Source organism: Leptonychotes weddellii, chromosome 15 (genome assembly GCF_054177405.1).
Source record: "Leptonychotes weddellii isolate Sample4059 chromosome 15, ASM5417740v2, whole genome shotgun sequence".
Taxonomy (NCBI): Eukaryota; Metazoa; Chordata; class Mammalia; order Carnivora; family Phocidae; genus Leptonychotes; species Leptonychotes weddellii.
In genome coordinates this window covers 27,701,951-27,718,288 of record NC_138383.1, presented here as the reverse complement: position 1 = coordinate 27,718,288, position 16,338 = coordinate 27,701,951, and the positions used below count along the sequence as shown (strand labels likewise).

The window sequence follows — 16,338 nt, the reverse complement described above, 5'->3', positions numbered from 1 at the left end:
TTCCAGGTCATCTTACTATATATGGTCTTTGGCTTTCAGATTGGTCAAGCCCAGCATTCCAGCAGCTCTCAGGAATAACACAGACCTGTGCCACCAAATCCCTGGGAATGGTAGGGAAAACAGGAGGGCTATCTGGAGGGGGGCGGGACTCTGAAGATTATCGGGCCGCCAGCCTGGGGAGCACTCAGAGTTCGGTCTGGCCCTTCTGTCTGGACTCTGCAGGGCTGCCTGGTCCAGGGCTTCCCTCTCTGTCTTTCTGAGGATGGTAGCAGCTTGTATGTGGATGCCCCACCCCCTCTTAGTCTCTTATTTCCCCCGTGGGGGGATAGTTTTTCTTTTTCCCTTGTGAAGGTGTCGTTGGCCACAGGGAGAACAGATTCGCAGTGAGGCCTTGCCTACCCCATGACCCTGAGTATGGAATAACACTTCTCTTTTTTAGGATAAGGTGGCTTACTTCTCCTACCCGTTCACATTTGAGGCCTCCTTCCTCCACGAAGACGAATCTGCTGGTGAGTAGCTCAGCAGGTCCTGGGCCCGGGCTCTCCTCTGGTGGCGCCCTCTCTTGGGGAAGGCCTCCTGTGACCTGGCTGCTTCTCTCACTTCTCCCAGATGCTGTCCCGGAGTGGCCTGTGCTCTACTGTGAGGTCCTCTCGCTGGACTCCTGGCAGAGGTACCGTGTGGAAGGCTATGGCGCTGTGGTGCTGCCCACCGCCCCAGGTGACGTCCCGTCCCTGCCCTCCATGTGGCCCCCGTGCCCTAGCTCCCTCTAGGAATGAGACTAACACTTCTAAAACATTCGGGATCATTAGGAATTAGGAGCACTTAACTCGCCGGGTCCCTTGCTCCATGAGAGACAGCTGAGTGAGGTTGCAGCTGACTCGGAAGCCGAGCAGCCTGGGCGTCTACTCCTACTCCGAGCTCCCCTGTTTCGACTTGCGGCCTTGAGGGAGGAGCTCAGGCGGGGTGGGCTCTTGGCATCGTGGATTGAATGGATCAGCATTCGTTTTTGAAATAAGAGCTGCCGTCTCCTGTTGGGTGCCGGGCATTGTGCTAAGTGCTTCTCATTTGATTCCGCCAGCCACTCTGAGACGTAGGCGTTACTGTTGCCATTTTGCTAGTGAGGGGAATGGGGCTCAGAGGGGTTAAGAAACTTGTCCTGGGTACACGGGTCATAACTGGCAGAGCTGAGATGTGAATTTCTAGCTGACTGATTTCCAAACAGGGGCCCCAGACCTCCAGGATCCCCTCCGCAGAGGTCAGGTCGTCCCCAGACAAGGTGTTTCAGTAGTGGCGAGGCCTGTGTCATTGCTGGGAGTCAATGAGAGACCACATGCCCTTTCTGGCGGAGGCCCCACTCTCCTCTTTCGTCACAGGCTCGCACACCCTGACAGTCCCCACGTGGAGGCCCATGGAGCTTGGCACGGAGGCTGAGCTGAGGAGGTTTTTCATTGGCGGCTCTCTGGAACTGGAGGACCTCTCCTATGTGCGGATACCAGGAACCTTCAAGGTGCCTTTTGTCTCTGGGCAGACTTCATGCTGGGAGCTTAGGTTCCTGTCTCTTCTGGAGAAGGTGGGGTCAGGGTTACGGCCCCTTAGTTGCTTCATTATTACTTAGTCCCTTCCTTTCTGTGGCTTCAGCTGGAGGTCATGGCCACATCTCGAGCCAGGTACAAACATCTACGCTGCTATCCTAGGAGATCTCGGGAAATGAGCATACTTAGAGATTGCCCTGGTCCCGTCAGAGTTACCGGCCCCTCCTTCCAGCCCATCACCGAGGCTTTAGTCATCAAAGGCGGGGAGGATTGGCAGGCCACTTGTCAGACTGCTTATTCTCAACTGGGTTGGGGCGTCCCCTGATTTACAGTTGGGAGCCCCACGTTAGCCTTGAGGTGATGGAGTCTGGGTGCTGGAATGAGATTTCCCCCAGCAGATCTGTTCTCCGAGAATGGGAGTAAGAATGGGGGTGAGGTCCGCATGGTGCCTGGGGTCTAGAACCCACAGAAGCCTGACGCGGTCTTAACTGCACGCCCCAGGGGGAGCGTCTGAGCCGCTTTGGGTTCCGCACCGAGACCACGGGCTGCATCATCTTCCGCTTGCACTGTCTGCAGCAGTCCAGGTGAGTGACCCCGGCCCTCTGCGTCGGGGAGCCTTACCCCTGAGGGCTGAACGGCAGCTGTGGCCATGTGCTGGGCTTCTGTGCAGGGCCTTCATGGAGTCAAGTTCCCTCCGGAAAAGGATGCAGAGCGTGCTGGACCGTCTGGAAGGGTTCAGCCAGCAGAGTTCTGTTCACAATGTGCTGGGTAGGTTTCCCTCCCCCGGCCGCCCCTTATCAGCATGAGCCCCACTCCTCCCCACACCACAGCGGCTGACCACTGCATTTGCTCCCCTTGCAGACGCCTTCCGTCGCGCCCGGCGCCGCATGCAGGAGGCCCGAGAAAGCCTTCCCCAGGACCTGGTGAGCCCCTCCGGGACCATGGTTTCCTAGCTCACGGCGGCCCTGGCCCCGCCCCCCACCCCACCCCGTGCAAGAGGACAAGATGGGTGATGTGTGAGGCTGGTGCTGTCCGCCTCTTCATCTTTCTCTCCAGTGACCCCACTGGCCTGCCGAGAACCGGAAGAGCTGAGAAGGTCCTGGGCCAGCCCCTCTGCCTGGTCTTCGGCAGGGCCTCCCCACTCTGGGTAGCAGTACTACTGGACACCCTGCGGTCCGCCTCTGCATGTTTCAGTTACTGCGAGTGGCTCTCATGACAGGGCGGGCTTGTAGGGTTAGCCCAGTGTGGGGTGACCCCCCCGTTAGTTCTGTCCTCGACACGGCCTCTTTTCTGGCTTGTCTCACTGTCTTGAGAGCAGAGAGCTGCAGGTGCCTCCTGCTTCACAGCCTTCGCTACAAATGGAGGCTTAAGAAAGGAAGAGGAGAGAGGTCTTGAATGCCTAGCCTGGGAGCCTCAGCCTCCTCTTTCCAGGGTAGCCTCGTCCTGCCGCTTGGGGCTTGTTGTGTTTGAGATATGAGTAAATGAAGGCTGAAGGCAGTGCCCAGTCCTTTCTGCTAGCCAGGTAGTGTCTTTTATTGTATTTTTGGTACATAAAAACTTTTTGTACTGACTGACGTGTCAGCTGTTTTTCTGCTCACGTTGCTGGCATGGCCAGGGTATTCTCCCGAACCTTCCCCTTTTCTGCCCTTTCCCACTCCACAGTGTCTGGAGGCAGCCTGCAAGAGAGGCGTAGGGGTTATTGCCAGTGTGGTCCTGGCAGGGCTCCTCTAAACGTTTGCAGCAAAGCTTGGGACTGAGGTTATGCCCTCCCCAGCCTGACGCAGAAACCAGCTCTTGCCCTCGGTGGACTTTTATTGGTACAAGCAGAGCTCACTGCCTGGTCTGCAGGCTCCAGCGGAGGATGGTGGGGTGGCTGGGGCCGGGTGTGGCATAGGCTGCAGTCATGGGTGGGGGATGGGGACAGGCTGGGAAATAGAAAAAAAGAGGCCGGAGACCATGCAGATGACTCTTCTTGCCTGGGCCTCAAGACCTCCTTGCACCCGGAGCCGATGCCTGACCTAAGACCTAGGAGGCTCCCAAGGTGGGAGGGTTCACTGCTGCCGGGAACCCCGGCTGGCACTCCCAGCCACAGAACCAGCAATGAGCCAGAGCCAGCAAAAGCGTCAGCAGATGTGGTCGCTCCAGGGGAGGAGGCAGCCTCGTGGTCTTCCCCAGGTTCTCTTGTGTCTGAGGCCAGAGGCTTGGAATGGGCTCCTGTGGAAGCAGCACATGTGGGCAAGTGAGGAACTTCCTGGGTGTCCAGGCACGGAGCTGTGTTAGGGCGCTGACGGTGAAACTGAGGCTTCCTAATTGCCCCCCAAAGTCCTAGGCCTTGGGTCAGCTGTCCGTCCAGAAGCTAGCAGACCCGGAGGCCAGTAGGGAAGACTACCCTGCTTCTCGTGACAGGTTTGGTAGTCTCTGCTTAGAGGTCTAAAAGGACTCAGCCATCTGGTCTGGGAAGGATGTTGGCGCAGGGCCTCCCCTTACCTGTAGAGGCCTCATCTGCCTCGCCAGGCTGACAGGTTCAACCTGGGGATGCAGGTGCAGCTCACGAAGTCCTGCGGGTAAGTGTTGGCCCTGAAGATGTCCCTCGAAACAGTGGTAATGCCGGTATTGTCACACACAATTCGAGACAAGGAAATGTGGCGCAGGGCCTCGCGCTGTCTCTTGGTGAAAACACCCCGCTTTTCCCACCAGAACCTACCGAGACAAGTCGAGAGATGTGGGGGAAGGTTAGGGAGGAATGAACACAACGAGCCCCTGTGGTATGCCAGGTTCTTCACGGTATTTCATTCCGTTCTCCAGAATTCCTGCAAAATAGGTATTATTCCCCATTTATAAATGAAGAAACAGGCTCAGCAGTCAAGGCAATTGCTCAGTATTAAGTGCACAGTAACTTAAGTGGCCAGGGCTAGATTTGAACCTGGGTAAATGCCAAATCCAAATGAGGAGTCAGGTCTTAAACCATAAGCTTTATTGGAAGGAAACCAGATTTAGCCCTTTCTGCCCATGTTTCCCGGGACCCACTAGCCAAACAGCTCAGGCAGCATCAGGCTTGCCTGGCCCACGGTCTCTCTCACTCTGACAAAGCTCTCCACAGAAGAGCCTCCTAGTCTCAGACCCTGTGAACTTGGAAGAAACGAATCAAAAAGGGCAATTTCCCCCTTGCTGAGTCTTGACATGCCAGCGCTTTTCTGCCCTGCCTCTGGGGCTGGTCTCTTTAGGGGAAGGTCCCTTACCTGTCACCATTTCGGGCTCTCCTGAACTGGTTTTCCAAAATACAAGCCAGAAGAGGCCCCACTCGGGCCCCTGGCAAAAGAGGCTCTGCGATGGCCCCAATCCAGATGTCAATGTTGTTAGGTGTACCATACAGATTCAGGAACTTCCTCGCCAAACCCTGGTTTCGCAGCACCTGGCTGAGCTGTGCCAGATTCTGGGGCTGGGAGAGCCCACAGAAGCGCCTCCAGGCATTGTACCCTGTAGGGAAAGGGGGCGGAGGCGGTTCAGTCTTACCTTGCTGACTTCCCGTTAGCTTCTGCTGCTCCACAGTTTCTCCCGAGAGAGCTCTGTGGTCAGGAAATGTCGGGCAGAACAAGATCCCTGCTGACAGAAGAGGCCGAACCTTCCAAGGATCAAACCACTGCCCTTTAGTTTTCAAAGTGAGTAGACAACCATGCTTTGCGTGCATCAAACTGAGGAGTGTGTCCTAGTGTAACACCTAATACCACAAGGATATTATTATTGGGCTCAAGTGCATCAATTATGTACAAATAAGATGGACCCAGAACATAAAAGACTCTTACTCGGGTTTAGAGAAGGAAGGAATGAACAAATACATAGGTGAACAAACCAACAAATGAAGAGCATGGTTAAAGTTTACTCAGAAAAGGACCACATGCTGTATGATTCCATTTACATGAAAGGTCCAGAATAGGCAACTATGTAGAGACAGAAAGATCAGTGATTGTCAAGGGCACAAGGAGTGACTGTTATTGTAAGGTTTCTTTCGTGCGTGCTAAAAATGTTCTGACATTAGCAATGGTGATCAGTGGGCCAAAGACCTTAACAGACCAAAAAAAAAAAAAAATCAATGCACAACTCTAAATACACTAGTCATTGAATCATATACTTCATATGGGTGAATTTTATGATACACAAATTATATCCCAATAAAGCCATTTGAAAAATTTTTTCCACCTACAATTTCTCTGCTATTAGGATCCCACACCAGGACCAAGCCAGATGATGGGGCAGGGACCATCAAGGTAGGAGATGGATTTGCCCTAACCTTGAAGAACCACCTGCCCCATATTGTCCATTGAACTACACCTCACCAACACCATCTTCCAGCTGAGCAAAGGAAAACGATACAGTGCTTTACCTCACTAAGCCCTGGTGTGTGATAATCTCTTAGGATCCTCACAACACCTCTGCAAGGCACTTTGTAATCTCCATTATATCAAATGGATATTTGCTGAGCTTGAGCAGCTGTGACTTTCTTAAGGTCACTCCACCAGTAAGTGGAGTTCAAACAAGCTTTTCCAATCCCAAATTTGGTGTTGGACTTGGGAAGGGATTGGAGGAGACTGTCAGAGCTAGTATTTGGACAATATTTCTGTGACAGCTTAGAGGGAAAGATATGGGGGGTGGGGAGGTTGGCACAGAAGCTCACGGTGTGGCACCTGGGTGGCTGGCAATCTCAGTTGTCCAGCAGGGGGCGCCCGCGGCTCTTTAGTGGTCGGGAGCCCCCAAGCGTGAGGAGGAAAGAAACAGGTTTTTGAGCCCCCGCTGGGTTCCTGCCAGGTGCTGTGGTAGGTGCGGTGGAGATTTACCCCACCCCGTTATACACAGCCACGGGTGAGCTGAGGCAGACGGGGCTTCAGGCTGTAGACAGGAACGTAGGGGAGAGGGAGAGGGGACAAGGTGGTGACCATAGCCTTCCCCTAACATTATAGCTTGCACAGGGGGAAGAAAGGAGAAATTCTGAACTTGATTCAAATTTTGCTACTTCCTAGTTGTGTGGCCTTGAGAGAATGACCAGATGTCTCTGAGCTAATTTCCTCATCCATAAAAACGGCTGTAATAGTTGCTTCTCAAGGTCATTGGCAGAATGAAATGATTAATAGCCTTGAAAATTCCTGGCAAAGTGCCTAAGTTTTCTTCTTTCCTAGGATACATTTTTCTTCTTTCCTAGGATTTTTGTCCTCAGGAAACAGCCGAGGCCGTCTTCAGTTCACTCCACCCGTTCCTACCTCTTGAGCTCTCTACCTTTCTGCACCTAGAGCCAGGAGCCAATTCCTATGTCCCTGGAACTTGAGTCTTCCTCCTTGGAACTCACCAGGGTAGCGGGGAATGGAGCATTTCTTCTCTGCCCTTTGAAACTACTGTTTTCTCCACCTGGAAAGAGCTAATCTGCTTTGTCCACAAGCAGATCGTGTCCAGGTCCTGGCCGTTCTGTGAACCTACAGCTAGAGGCCCTATGGTGGCAGGTGAAGATAGGGCAGGATGGCAAAGGGTGGTCCCAGGGATGCTTTCCTGCATCAAGCTCAGCCTCGCATGCCTCTGAACCTCAGCACACGGGGTAGAGAGTTCCAGCCAGAAAGGATGCACCAAGGGTCTTCTCTGAAACCTGCCCCCCACCCCCAATAGCAGCAGCCCCAGGCCAAGCAAAGCCCCCTCACCTGGGAGGCCGTGGTCCCGGCTGCGCTGCATGTTGAGAGCCGCCAGGTCCAGCCCGATCCTTCTCACTTGCTGAAAGAGCCGGTCCCGCAGCTCGTCCACTAACATGGAATCCTGACGGTTCAGCTTGGCAGGGGTAGCCATGAGGCCTCGGATGATGGGGTCGATGCCACCTGGTGGCGGGGAATGTGAGCAGCACAGATTGGATCGGCCTCTGGGGAGCCCCTGGGTCATCACATGATGCCAAGCTAGCTCAGAGCTGGACAAGCCAGTTGCTTATATTCTGTAATGTTGCCTGGGTAGACTTGAAGCGAGCTGGGGCTGGCAGGGAAAGAAGTCACTCCCACTCCTTAAAGAAGGAGCGGAAGGCGACCTCCTCCCAGGCCCACAAGCCCCCAGTCTGACATGCGTCTCCTTCCCTTTGTGAATCCTCTCATCCCTAAGGGCACGGGAGGCCCAGGCCTGAGGGTCTTGGTGCACCTGCCTGGTACTGCCCTGGGGAGATGATTAGCAGTGGCCTGAGCAGCAGCCCGGCCTCCTGGCACTAAGCCTGGCCCCACCCCCACTCCCATCTGCTTTTAAAACCTGGTCACCTTCATGCACGATTCGCCAGGTGGCAAAGAAGCTAGTGCTAAGCGGGACGCGCGAGTTGGGTCCTGAAGCCTGGTACTGGCTGTCCAAGCGGAACATGAAGGGCTGGAGCATGGTGTGGCCAAAGCGGAAGGCCAGGGTGAAGACATTGGCCACACGAGGGTCCACATTGGAGCAATACCCCCGGTAGGGCCCTAGGGTTCTCCTGGCCCGGGCCTTGCCCAGAACCAGGGGCAGAAAGTCTCGGTAGGTGATGATCTACAAGAGAGGATAGGAGGAACATTACCTTAGCAGCTGCCCACCCCATTCCCTTGCCTTTGGACAAAACTTTTGCTTTTTGAAGTGCTGCTCAGACATACCAGTTCTTTATTACCATCATGCCCAATGTGGAAATATACATTTCCCGTTGGCTGATGAAGAGCAGGGTGACAAGGACAGTGTCACACAGTGAGTTAGTGGCAGAGTTTGGGGTAGAGGTCAGATCTCAGGTACACTCCCCATCACCCAGCCTTAGCTGATTTGAGGCATAGCCTCAACGGATGTATTAAGGAAAGTGGGAGCCACTCTCTCAAATGGTGTCTCATGCCAGATTGTCTTCTAGGGGATGCTGGGGCCCCGGGCTCCCTACCTGGACCATGGCGCCCACGATCTTCCGGGCCTCCTGGTATAGCTTTTCTCCGGTCCACTGGGGATTCAGACGTTTCAGCTCCGCAGCCAGCCGGTTGTGTTCCCGCATAAAGAGGGTATGCATGGCCGCCAGTTTGGGAGTTTCCGATGATCGGGAGTCACCTTGAAAACCCCAAGTTCAGAGTCACCACAGCTCTTCCCAGAGAAATGTCTTTCTGCTAAGGCAGACAGAGAGCTCTGGGGACTAGAAAGAGGTGGTAGCACTTTGTGACTCGGGCCAAGCCCCGGGCCCTCGCTGGACCTCCATCCCCTCAGCTGTGCTATAAGGCTTCTCACTCACTGCCACCATCCGCCCCCGCATAACGGGTCAGGACAGGGGAGACAGTGGGGTCTTAGATCCCAAAGTTACTGAAGTAGGTTCAGGCAAGGTGGGGAAGCACAGAGCAGCTGCTGGTCTTGGGCATGATTCTATTCTACAAGTGACCAGGTCCACAGCTGGTGGAGGGACCCGGATGACTCTAGGAAACCTTGACTTTGGGACTGCGAGCCCACCTGTCCCATGAACTGCATCCATCGGTACATTGTCCACCAAGAGCTAGACCTTTCCCCAGCTGTGGACTTGGGATCAGGCTGCTCTCCCCAGGGAGCCCAGGGGAAAGAGAAAGAGAGAGGGTTGGGCAGAGCCCGTTCCTGTAGCCAGAGCTTCTCCTGGAGGCCTGGAAGGAAAGCAAATTCCTGAAGGTGGGCCTTACACGCAGTCACTTGCTGGCTTTGAACGAAACCCTTTTGTATCAGGTCTTATTTAACCTACTCTTCAGTCGACTGCTGGGGGCTGACCTGCCAGGAAGCAGGGGATGCGCGCTGTGCGGTTGGTGAGGAGGCAGGGGTCATCACGCAGGTTGTCAAAGGGCAGCAGGGCCCGGCCGTTGTCGCTGAAGCGGGTGTTGACAGCCAGCATCCCCAGGAGAGTGATCTGGTTGCGGAGCCGCAGGGAGAGGGAGACCTCGCTGCCATACACCATGCTGGCGTCCACAAAGGAGGTGAGCGCATTGAGCTGGTTTCGGACTTTATTCCTGTTTTGGGGGCATGCGGGTGCCGAGCGGAAGAAGGGGATGCAGTCACACTGGTTCCTGATGCGGGGGTCATTGGGCGGGATCTGAGGTGGAAGAGGAGCCAGTGACCCGGGGGTGCCCTCAAGAGCAAGCTCACTCCTCTGGACCATTCCTCACCTGCTTCAAAACCTTGTTTGAGACTCCCCTCCTCTAGGAAGCCCTCCTCAGCTCACCCAGACTCATGCTGCTCACCAGGTCAATCTGAGCATCCTTAGCACTTTATATCATAGAGTCATGGAAGGATCCTCATTTTACAGCTGGCGAAACTGAGGCTCAGAGACAGGAAGTGACAGCTCGTTAGCAGGAGAGGTAGGATTAAGACCTAGTTCTCCTGACATTGGGGTCTGTGCTCCTCTCATTCCATTTAACTCTACAGACATCTCCCAAGCACCCTTCTATGCCGGGTGCTTTGGAGACCAACAAAGGTCAGCAAACCCCAGCACAGGTTGCAGGAAGCTGGCGTTCAGTGAAAACAGGTGCACACATAGAGAATATAACTCTAAACTGAGGCACTCTTTGCTGTGCTTGATCTAAAAGTCAAAAGCAAAAGGTGTGCTAGGAAAATATGGGAAGATTCCCCCGGGGAGGTGCCCTTGAACTGGAGCTGGAGGAATGGGTAAGGTTGCCCCACAAATGTCGCCCTACCTGTTAGGGGTGAATGAATGTGGGAGTGTATGCACAGGTGTCCCCTGCCCCATATCTCCAGAAAGGTCTGCTCCCTGGAGTCTGTCTTTCCTTCCCTAGTGTTCCACACGCTCCTTGCCTCTCAGCCCGAAGGATAGTGCCATACTCACAACACCATCCCAGGAATTGGTGAGAGCTGCAGGGCTCTTGGACCTCTTCAGGAAGGAGAGAAGGGCAAGAGCTAAGAGTCTCTAAAGGCTCCCAAAAGCAGCAGCCCAGAGGCTTCCCCTGTCGGGATCAGACGCATGGGTCAAGGCTAGTCTCCACTGCTTCCTCCTCTGTGAAGCCTGCACTAAACTGCGGGCAGACTGCCCCGCCCCTGCCCCCACCCCGCAAACGCACAGAACCGGGGGTCTCTGCCGGGCCAGCCTCCTCGCCTTCGTCTGATACTCCAGCACCACAGACAGCTCCTTGAGGAGGCCGCTTTAGTCTTACGGACCCGCCCCGCAGCTCTTGGCCTGGGGCCCCGGGGACCGGTCGGGGTACCTTGATAGGGAAGCAGGGGGGCAGCTGGGCGCAGGTCTTCTCACAGTCCACGCCCGCAGTGAAGGCCACTCTGGCTGGGGACTCAGGGGAGAAGTCCAAGTCGTGGTCAATGAACTGGCCCCACTGCATGAACATAAGGGCCCTGCCCCGGTCGGAGGTCAGCCTCTCTCTGGGGAAGCGCACAATCTGGTTGGAGACAGCTCGGACCTGGTGGGGAGAGAGATCAGCATGGGGCATCCCGGGCCAACTCAGCAGATTGCCCCTGCTGGTGTGAACACGGTCTCTCCCCGTCTCCTGCCCTCCCCTCCCCAACCTTACTTTGTTTCACCCCCTGTGTGGCTGTCATGCCTACAAGGTTGGCCTCTGGTGTGGCTCCTGAGGATTTCAGGAGTAGAGAAAGGGAGATGCCTGGTTGGCTGGCTGAGACCCCACCAGCTCTTCCAGAAAGATAAATACATGGAATCGATAGATCAGTTTATAGACTAATGGGTACCTAGATGACAGAAGTGATTGAGAGATGCATGGACCAGTTGGTAGGTGATGGATAATAAATCTAGAGAGAATTGGATAGATAGATGGAAGAAGAATTAATGAATAGCTGTTGATAGATGAGTAGGTGATTGTCATATTGACATATGAATAGAAAATTGATAAATTGATAAATATGAAATCATTTAGATCAATAGACATAGAATAAGACATACAGATCTTTATATTTAGCTAGATACTTTGATACTAATTCTTGGAGAAAAAACAACACTATAATGGCTTGCATTACTTGATCGCATCCTACGGAGATGTTTATACTAAGGACCTTAGAATTCATACACCAGCAATACGAGGTGGGTTTTACTGCCGTTTTACAGATGAGGAAACTGAGACCCGGCTGTATGACTTGCTTAGAGGCACCTGGCTGACCAGTGGCTGAGCCTGGCTTCCAGCTGGCTCGGGGCTGTGCTCTTACTGTTTAGAGGTGGTGGAGCAGCCTCCAGACCCTCAGCCCCTACTCACGAGAGGGAGGAGGAAACCATTGCGCCTCCTGTTGGGCGTCCAGCCGTAGGGGAGGGACAGCCTGTCCTCATACTCAGCCGGCAGCCAGCGGGCCAGGGCCTGGTTGGAGGCCCCCAGCAAGGGTCTTCTCCTGCAGCAGAGAGTTGGCTCCAGTCAGCAGGAGTTCTGAGCCTAGAGGATGCTCCGTGGGGGGTGACGGGGTGGTGGGGGGAAGGGGGGCACCCTGGGTCAGGCGCAGCCCCCGGCACCCACTTGTTGTTACATCTCCCAGTGATGGTCCGGTACTTGTTGCTGCACTTCTCCTCCTGGTCCTGGAGAGCACAGCCACTGGCCTGGGACAGCAGCCGAAGCTGGGGCTCTGTCAGCACATCTGGGGGTGGGATGGGGGGGCAGGGTCCTGGCTCCTTCCTGAGCTGGTCTGTTCCATACCTCCCATCCCTCGACCTTCTTCCCTCCCAACAGCCCGGGCTGTGTACCCTGCCTCCCCAGGCCACAGCAGGCCCTGGGGCTCAGTGTGGAGCACAGTACCAGTGACATTGAAGGAACTGGATCCCTGGAGCTGTAACTTCCCCTCCAGCAGCTCCAAGGCCACATGCATATAATCGGCAGCCCGGACCACTGTCCTGGTGGCTGCCAACGGTTGTTTGAAGTAGGACAGGAGGTCCATGGGGCTGGCCAGGCCACTGCGGAGGCGCTCCCTGATGCTGCAGGAAGAGAGCAAGGGCTGGAGAAAGGAAGCAGAGCCCCCCAGAAGAGCCCCCCAGAAGAGCCCTCCAGCAGAGCCCCAGCCCAGTGGTGGACAGCCAGGGCCGTGTGAACGGACAGGATGGATGGAAGGGAGGCTCTCTACCAACATGGCACTGCCTCAGGGTGGCCGGGGGCAGGGTGATGGCTGACATGACTGTGGCTGAAACCTACCCACCTCATCGACCCTTCCAGACCCACCTCCTCTGAGTCTGATTGTAGGCAGTATCCACCAGCAACTTGGCCTCTGTTATGCAGTCCCGAAGGACCGAGGTCTCCACTGTCATGGGGGAGGCTGTTCAGAGGGAAGGGGACTCAGTGTCCAGGGGAGCCATGGGCTCCCCCCAGACCCAGACACCGCCCCCTCCATTGCCCTCCTCCTCAGCTGTCCAAAGGGATATTACCTGGGCCGGTGCCCTCACATGGCGGGGCCAGGATGAGTGTGGCTAGGACCCCAGCCAGGGCCAGGAACAGCTTCATCTCTGCAGTGAGGCCCCTGGCCGCAGTGGGGCAAGGGATTGACACCCACATCCTGCACACAGGTGGGCCCCCTGCACCCCTCTCACCTGGAGGTCCCCAAGCTGACCTCTCACCTCCTCTTTTCTGTAAGTAGCTGGGAGGAGACTTTTATATCCTTTCCGAGGGTGAGGGAGGGGAAGTCCAGCCTCCTGAGGTGGGGCCCTGGAACTTCCCTCTCATTTTCAGGGGAGTCATGAGACTGAAGCATCCCACCCCCCACCCTCTTCGCTACTGAGTTCATGGATGTATTTCCCCCGAGGCTCAGGGCAGTGCCTGGAACACAGGTATTGCTCAGTGAGTATTTGCTGGAAGATTGAGGAACAGTGTGCCTCAGAAGACGGGGCCTGGTCCTGCCACTAACTAGTTGTATGGTCTTGGGCAAGGCACTTTCCCTCTCCAGGCCTCAGTTTCCACATCCCTAAAATGGGACTTGGACCAGACGGTTGGAAAGGCTCCTCTCCTCCCACTAACTGGGCAGAAACTGGGTCTGCCTTACTCTTCTATCTCCCCAGACACCTCAGCTCAAGGCCGGGTGTTCAGTAGGTGCTCAATAAATGTTTATTGAGTGCACGAATGATGTCAGGTCAGTGATTTGGCCTCTCCGCCTTGCTCCCTTTCTTTGCCAGCTCTCTCCAAGATGCGGGAGAGGACGAGGCGATGGCTGAAGCAGGGCTGAGCCGGGAAAATGAAGGGGCTGCATCAGGGGGCCACTGGGGACCCAGTGAGATGTCACAGGGAAAGCGCCCGCAGAGCGATGGGCCTGTGGGCCTTGGCTCCGCCCCATCCTATCCCACCCGCAGAGCAGGTGCCGGCTCACCCCACCCCGTCCCATCCCACCCCCGGCGCCCCACAGCCTGCCTGTCCTTGCTCCAGCTCCGGGGCCATCCCTCCCTCAGTGCCCAGCGCACCCGCTCCGAGCCCCCGTGTCCCCCGCCCTCCGCAGCCCCCGCTTCCCACCCCAGCGCCCCCACCCCCCGCGGCAGCCGTTGCCCTTGGGACACCGCTTCAGCAATGTCTTTCACAAGCTCCAGTTGAGGGCCTGGGCCCTACTGATCTTATCTCCCTTTCTTCAGCAGGTGCCCCTCTGCTGTGACAAGGCAGCCTAGAAGGAAAGCCACTGTGTCTGGCTAAGAGCGCTCGGAGTGCCTGTTGCTGACCCCCTGCATGGCCTGGGGTAAAGCACACTGCTCCTTGGGCCTCAGCTTCCTTGCCTGTGAGAGGGGACAGTGAGCCTCGGGAAGGAGAGATGCTGAAGATCGGAGAGTGCTCCTCAAATGCGCCTCACCGCCCCCCACCCGCAGGGGGTCAGCAGCCGCAGGAGACTGGCAGCCAGGGTTGGCGGAGGTAGCCCAGGTTGCCCTGTCTCTAGGATCCCCCCTAAAGAGGACTTGGAGTGAGTTCCGCTCTCCCCCCAGAGAGGACTCTAATTCTTGAGCAGTTGTGAGTTGTCCCAGGGTCTGCCATAGCCGTGGGCTGCCGTGGGTTCCTGGAGAAGCTCAGGACAGAACCTGCACTCTAGACCCAGCCCTGCCATGTTGGCGGGTCTCTGGGGGATTTGGCCCATTGACTGCTGGGGGTGGTGATGAGACGCAAGCAGATGGGAAGGGACCACCGAGGGGCCCTGTACAAGCAGTCGGTAGAGGGCAGGTTCCCAGGGGGCACGGCCAGGGCTGGGCTGGCAGGCAGACGTTCAGGCAAGGAGACCAAAGGTAGTCCACTCTGGGGTTCTCCTGCCCCTTCGGCTTGCTTCCTGCCACCCTCCAGCAGGACCCTGCCTCTAAGCTCCAGACAACCAACCCTCCATGGACGACTGCCCCCACACCCCTGCCCTCTGCTTCCAGGCCTCTCTGACTCTGCAGGGAGGCTCCCTCTGAGGACCATAGCACTGCGCACTTAGGAGCTCACTGACCATCATGCACTTGGACCAGCTGCTCAACCCCCGAGCCGGCTTCTTCACTGTCAAATGGAGGTCATTGCTGTGTCTACCCTACAGGAATCTGTATAAAATGCTACCACAGTGCCTGGCACTCAGCAGGTGCTCAGTATTGCTGAGTAGGCCTTGTTGTTGGGCCTCCACGTCGCTTCCTTTATCAAGCTCACTCCAGGCTGTCCCACAAGGGGAGTGACTACCCTCAGGGTGAAGGCAGGAGGCAGTGAATATAGGGGCGTTGTGGCCCATCCAGGCCAGGGCACCTGGAAGGAAGGGAAGAGAGGGAGGGAGGGAGGGTGGCGGGCCTCAGGTTTGTTCAGACGCTGGCTCTCTGGGCCCTCCTCCTCCTGTCAGTCGGCATTCCAGCTGCCAGGGCTGGAGCCACGGGAAACCCAGGGGACTGACAGTGATGGAGGGAGAAGCCCTCCAGGGGGTTCCCAGCTTGGGGACCTGCACCCTTCTGCTGTGACCTTCACTGGGAGGCAGGCTGGGCCCCGTGGGGTCCTTGCCAGGTCACACAGTGGTTTGCTTTGACGTGTGCTGTTTTCTGCAGTCAGGGCGGAACACACCCGGAGACCAGAAGAGGGCTACGGGCTGGGGCCAGGAGCCCCGCATATTCCCCTCAGGGGCTTTCACGATGCCCACCAGGAACTCACGGGAGGGATTTTAGATTTTCCTTGGGGCTAAGTGTTGCCCAGGGGCAACCTAGAGTATCTGATACTGGGAGCAGACGGTTTTTTGATAGCCTCCCCTTTACATAACAAAATTATTTCCAGTAATACTCATTCAATGAAACAAGTGATGATAATGGTCAGAAAAGAAATGTGTGGATGTTCTTGTTTAATACAAAGTATTAAACTTTGTACGTGGAATCATACCAGTAAAGAAATAAAAATAAAATATTAAAATATAAAAAAGGAAAAGAGTATTGGATTAACACTTTTTAATTATGTGACTGTGTTTTAAATAAAGGGGAAAAACTACCCACAGATTGGTGGTTTTAATATAATAGTTAATATATTATTACAGATTGTTTTCTTGATTTGTTTTTTAGTTTTAAAATAAACAACTTGAAATTTTAAAAGAAGAATCAATTTCAACGGTAAAGATATTCACATTCAGTAAACTATTCAGGTATGAAGTAAAATTTGCACTTTAAAATCATTGTACTTTGCAGTTTACACTGCTTCACTGTTTCAAATTTTAAACACAAATTATAACTCCAGATGGTCACAGAAAATGACAGAATTAAAGGAACTCAAGGGGGGCGGAGCAAGATGGCGGAGGAGTAGGAGAACTGGATTTCGTCTCCTCTCAGGAATTCAGCTGGATAGGGATCAAACCATTCTGAACACCTACAAACTCAACAGGAGGTCGAAGAAAGGAATAGCAACAACTCTCTGAACAGAAAAGCGACCACTTT

The 16,338-nt window shown here is 55.1% G+C and overlaps 3 protein-coding genes across 5 annotated transcripts in view; 1 reads left to right on the top strand and 2 right to left on the bottom strand.

Annotated features, from left to right (window-relative positions):
- The window catches only part of MKS1 (MKS transition zone complex subunit 1), a 12,434-nt gene extending 9,331 nt beyond the window's left edge, over positions 1–3,103 (top strand). The window contains exons 12-18 of one of the 3 annotated variants that reach the window (XM_081805272.1): positions 40–110; positions 440–509; positions 610–717; positions 1,374–1,507; positions 2,034–2,116; positions 2,203–2,300; positions 2,394–2,700. In XM_081805272.1, coding sequence (XP_081661398.1) covers positions 40–110; positions 440–509; positions 610–717; positions 1,374–1,507; positions 2,034–2,116; positions 2,203–2,300; positions 2,394–2,485 — 656 coding nt within the window. In that variant the 3' untranslated portion in view covers positions 2,486–2,700. Of the gene's footprint in view, positions 1–39; positions 111–439; positions 510–609; positions 718–1,373; positions 1,508–1,930; positions 2,117–2,202; positions 2,301–2,393 lie in introns of those variants that run through there. The other 2 variants (XM_081805275.1, XM_081805273.1) reach the window with 2 other exon arrangements.
- Positions 3,104–3,326: 223 nt separating this feature from the next.
- EPX (eosinophil peroxidase) lies at positions 3,327–13,061 on the bottom strand. The gene is made up of 13 exons (XM_006748891.3): positions 12,871–13,061; positions 12,668–12,761; positions 12,251–12,426; positions 11,975–12,092; positions 11,723–11,852; positions 10,712–10,918; positions 9,267–9,585; positions 8,431–8,591; positions 7,805–8,060; positions 7,214–7,384; positions 4,772–5,009; positions 4,020–4,232; positions 3,327–3,746 (listed from the first exon to the last, which is right to left on the bottom strand). The coding sequence occupies exons 1-12, from the start codon at positions 12,995–12,997 to the stop codon at positions 4,031–4,033; spliced, it is 2,199 nt and encodes a 732-aa protein (XP_006748954.1). The 5' UTR covers positions 12,998–13,061; the 3' UTR covers positions 3,327–3,746; positions 4,020–4,030.
- A 1,229-nt stretch (positions 13,062–14,290) lies between these two features.
- The window catches only part of LOC102739951 (olfactory receptor 4D1), a 3,311-nt gene continuing 1,263 nt past the window's right edge, over positions 14,291–16,338 (bottom strand). Inside the window, exon 2 of the mRNA XM_006748892.2 lies at positions 14,291–14,307. Within this exon, the coding sequence (XP_006748955.2) occupies positions 14,291–14,307 (17 nt within the window). The remainder of the gene's footprint in view (positions 14,308–16,338) is intronic.